The following is a 4,703-nucleotide window of genomic DNA, read 5'->3' as shown; positions in this document are numbered from 1 at the left end:
ATTTTAAAGTTATTTGAATTTTTTATTTTTTTTTACTGTGCAAATACATGATATATTGCGCAGCTGGTTATATAGCTAGATTTTCTCTTGCATTATATAGCCTATTCAAGCCATTTTATGCATTCATGTTAATCTTTTTGTTGTGTTTATTTGGTTTAAGCCCGAACTGGGGGGGGGGGGGGGGGGGGTCAGATTTAGCTCCGCCTCCATCCATTCACATATAAATGATTTGATCTGGAGAGAAGAGCAGAATTTTTCCAACTCTCCACAATCATGTGCATGCGGGATTTCCCCTCACATCAGTGACATTTGGCGTCCTGTATGAGTTTTTTTTTTTACCCGTGACAAGCAGGTCTCGTCGTTTTGAGGGACTTTAGACACTTTGGAGATCTTTGGACACTTGGAGATCTTTTTGCGCAGGAAACTCATCTGAACTCCCGCCGGAGGATTTTATATCACTAGAGTTTCATTAACTCACTCATCTGCATGAATCTCCTCGACTCCTACCTGAAGATGAGCGACGAGCAGGACAAGAGTCTCTCCGACGCGCCCAGCCCAAGCATGTCCGAGGATTCGGCCGGCTCTCCGTGTCCGTCCGGATCGGGCTCCGACACCGAGAACACCCGACCCGAGCAGAACCTCCGCGAGTATCAGAAGGACGAGGAGAACAAGTTCCCCGTGTGTATCCGGGACGCGGTGTCGCAGGTTCTGAAGGGCTATGACTGGACCCTGGTGCCCATGCCGGTCCGCGTGAACGGCTCCAGTAAGAGCAAGCCGCACGTAAAGAGACCCATGAACGCGTTTATGGTTTGGGCTCAAGCCGCGCGGAGGAAACTGGCTGACCAGTATCCGCATCTGCACAACGCCGAACTCAGCAAAACACTCGGGAAACTCTGGAGGTAAACATGCTTTATTGCTGCTTTAATTATTGTTACATTTATTTATTCAACATAATTCAACATTTATTAGAAACTCCGGAAGTCGGAGCAGTACTGATATTATTTAGATAAACTAAAGTTCAGAGCCTTTCTGCATTTATTTATTTACCCCGGGTAAACTATAAAAGTGCTTTTATTTTATATATATATATATATATATATATATATATATATATATATATATATATATATATATATATATAAATCGTTAAATAAATAATGCAAACTACATAATGATGAAAGTTATGCAGTTGATGCTGTATAGTGAAGTAAATAGGCAAACTCAGGTAACTTTACTCTCCATAAAGAAATAGACTTTAAACAATATTATGGATATTTAGTTCCATTGGAAATAAAATTAAATATCGGCATTTATTAGCTCTTTGGATAGAGCAATCCTTGCAAAGTTTAGTGACTGGATAAAAACAAAAATAGTTGCTGTTGTTCTAAATACATAGCAAATAAATTATTTATAAAACTTTTAAATGATTCTTACTAAGTTATTAAATGAGGAATGTAAAGAAAGCAAATCTTACCCTAAGTATTGATTATTTTTTCTGGATATTTGTAGATTATTGAATGAGGGAGAGAAGCGTCCATTTGTGGAGGAGGCCGAGCGCTTGAGGGTCCAGCACAAGAAAGACCACCCTGACTACAAGTACCAGCCCAGACGGAGAAAATCTGTGAAGAATGGCCAAAGCGAATCTGAGGACGGAGAGCAGACCCACATCTCACCCAACGCCATCTTCAAAGCCCTGCAGCAGGCCGACTCTCCTGCGTCCAGCATGGGTGAAGTGCATTCCCCAGGAGACCACTCAGGTATGAACATCAACAATGATTCATTACAAATCAACGAGTAGAGAAAAGCGTTGCGCAGCGTGTTTAGTACTTTATGTAATAGTTTATTATGAGCCTGCAGGGAAACTCATAAATCTTATCTGGCACTCTTAATTTCACTTTGTATCTTTATTATCTTTCTGCTTGCGTCAGTAATGTCATGCATAGCAGGTAGTTAATTTTTGTCTTTCATTCTTCTTTTCTTTTTGTAGGCCAGTCCCAAGGCCCCCCCACGCCTCCCACAACCCCCAAAACAGACCTGCCATCCAGCAAAACAGATTTAAAGCGTGAAGGCCGCCCCCTGCAGGAGGGCATCGACTTTGGGGCCGTAGATATCGGTGAGCTGAGCAGCGACGTCATTTCCAACATGGAGCCGTTTGATGTCAATGAGTTTGACCAGTACCTGCCTCCACATGGACACCCAGGGATGGTGGTTGCCAACGGTGCCCAAGTGTACTCCAGTGGCTATGGGCTCAACAGTCAAGTGGGAGGAGTTCCAGCACACGGCTGGGTCTCCAAACAACAGCAGCAGCAGCACTCGTTGAGCACAATGGCCAATGGCAGCGAGCAGGGCCAAAGCCAGCAGAGAACCCAAATCAAGACGGAGCAGTTGAGTCCGAGCCACTACAGTGAGCAGCAGGGCTCACCGCAGCACGTCACATATGGCTCCTTCAACCTGCAGCACTACAGCACCTCGTACCCCTCCATCTCCCGCACGCAGTATGAATACGCAGACCACCAGAGTCCCTCTAACTCCTACTACAGCCATGCCACAGGGCAGAGCTCCGGTCTCTACCCTGCCTTCAGCTACATGAGTCCCAGCCAGAGGCCCATGTACACCCCAATCGCCGATACGACGGGCGTCGCGTCTGTACCTCAAGCGCACAGTCCACAGCACTGGGAGCAACAGCCGGTCTACACCCAACTGTCCAGACCATAAGAGACACTAATCCAGATAGCCCGTAACTCTGGAAAATGCTGGAGTTCTTTAAACGTACTGAAATGAACAGAATGGCTCCCGACAGTGCCTTTTATAAATTGCTTGGAATTGTGATTATATTTTTCTAGATATAATGAAGCAAAAGAGAAATCCTCTGTGAGGACATATTCAATATAATTATTTTAGTATGTACTGTGTATGTGTCACCTCTTTTCTCAGTTTGTTTGATTTGGGGGTTTATACATTTGCATAGGGAGAATAAACAGTGTCCTCCCTTTTCACTGATGTTATTTTTGTAGAGACAGTAGAAAATGACAACGTTAACTCTCCTGATATTTTTCTCTTAATTGTATGTATACACTATATGTTTGGAGGTCTCCTATGAACATTATGAATTGGGAAAATGTGAGTTAATTCGTGGTAATTGTTCAATTGACAGCACAAACAAATGTATAGTCTATATTGTAATACTTCTATAGTCTGTGCCTAAGTTTAGCCGCAGGTGTCTTGTCAGAGTTGCCATATCCATCTGTGCCTAGAGATCTCACCCTCTGTCTTACCGCTGAAGGAGGAACAGGAAGTGCCCTTTGACCTGAGGCTCCTCTGTAGGTCATCATTGGTCAGATTGTCATTCATACAGCAGCCATCGAATCTTAACATCTTTAATTTATTCATTAGTATTAATTTTACTTGAAAGTTATACTATTTGTGTTTTATCATTTACTTTGGCTAATTTGTGATAAAAAGCTAAATGTTTTACTGAGATGATTACTATTTAGCTGTAGTGCAAACTTTAACCATCTCCTTTATTTATCATTTGTAAATGTTTCCATTGAAGAATGTTCTTTTGATAATCTAGTTGAGTACAAATGACTTATAATTGTGATGAAACTTGATCAAATGTTTAAAAACAAACAACTGGAACTTATCTCATTTTTTTATTTTTATTTTATTTCATCCAAAAAGAAAATGTTGACTTCTGCAGGCTGTTGGCTATAAGATTTGTCCTCTCTATGAAAACACCAGCATTGTATTGTTAAAAAAAAAAAAGAAAAAAGTTTTTATTCCTGTAAACATGGCATCATCTTAAAGGAAGCTTATCTTTTGTATCATATTGTTTGCAATAAAAAGAAAGATATTGAAAATATCTTCGATTTTGGAAAGACATATTTCTTTAATCAATCAATTAAATGAAGAAGGCTCTCTACATTAGACTAGATACCACATAGACATCATCCACAAATAGATAGTCCAGGACTATTTTTGTAAATCATCAGAAATACAAAGCTCAAATGTCATAAAACAGATCATTGTGGTCCTGACTGGTCAATACAGCATTCCAGTTGTGTAATAATTGGAAAGGTGCAAAGACTGCAGATGATTTCATCAGTCATTAGGAGCTTAATTAAGCTACACGATGCCATAAAGCATACTAATCAAAAAAGGATTTAAAGACCAAATGGCACTGATGACATCAGCAATAAACTGGAACCTTTGAAAGCCTAATTTACAGTATATTGACAAAGAATCTGTAAACTGCAAAACATACTTTATGACAAGTGTTTATTGACAGAAATGGTCATATATAAGAAAATGAATACAAGTTCTGAGTATACAAAATATGAGATATAACACATTCACAAAGGTACTAAACGTGCATTTGGCTGAAGTGCCACAGATCAGTTTGATGAAGTGAGACTATCCCAACAAACCGTCAGAGTTCACACATGAATCTTCACTCAAAGAACATGAAACAAGAGCAGAGGAACATCATTATTCCACACTGATGCCGCTATGGGTGGTCTCAGACAAGAGGCAAGGCAATCTGACACTGGACAATAATACAACACAAAACACAAGCAAATGAGACGAAGCACTACAGACAGAAAGTAGATTGATTATTCATTTGAATCCTAACAGATAAAATAACATTGTTGTCTGTTGTTGTATGCTACAATATGTGTGATTCATTTATTTATAGCAATAAT

General features: G+C 40.2%; 1 protein-coding gene across 1 annotated transcript; it reads left to right on the top strand.

Annotated features, from left to right (window-relative positions):
• Positions 1 to 264: 264 nt before the first annotated feature.
• LOC127450350 (transcription factor Sox-9-like) lies at positions 265 to 3,862 on the top strand. Its single transcript, XM_051714403.1, has 3 exons — positions 265 to 899; positions 1,510 to 1,757; positions 1,988 to 3,862. Exons 1-3 carry the CDS (start codon positions 487 to 489, stop codon positions 2,713 to 2,715), a joined length of 1,389 nt encoding a protein of 462 aa, XP_051570363.1. The 5' UTR covers positions 265 to 486; the 3' UTR covers positions 2,716 to 3,862.
• The last annotated feature ends 841 nt before the right edge of the window (positions 3,863 to 4,703 follow it).

Source organism: Myxocyprinus asiaticus, chromosome 13, assembly GCF_019703515.2.
Source record: "Myxocyprinus asiaticus isolate MX2 ecotype Aquarium Trade chromosome 13, UBuf_Myxa_2, whole genome shotgun sequence".
In the NCBI taxonomy this organism is placed as follows: Eukaryota; Metazoa; Chordata; class Actinopteri; order Cypriniformes; family Catostomidae; genus Myxocyprinus; species Myxocyprinus asiaticus.
Note: the sequence above shows the minus strand (reverse complement) of the source record. Positions and strands in the feature narration are given on the sequence as shown.

Excerpts from the sequence above, each read along its gene's own strand:
- LOC127450350 (XM_051714403.1), top strand. The coding sequence starts at position 487 with ATGAATCTCCTCGACTCCTACCTGAAGATGAGCGACGAGCAGGACAAG. Across the intron at positions 900-1,509 it reads ACACTCGGGAAACTCTGGAG|ATTATTGAATGAGGGAGAGA; the intron begins GTAAACATGCTT and ends GGATATTTGTAG. Across the intron at positions 1,758-1,987 it reads TTCCCCAGGAGACCACTCAG|GCCAGTCCCAAGGCCCCCCC; the intron begins GTATGAACATCA and ends TTCTTTTTGTAG.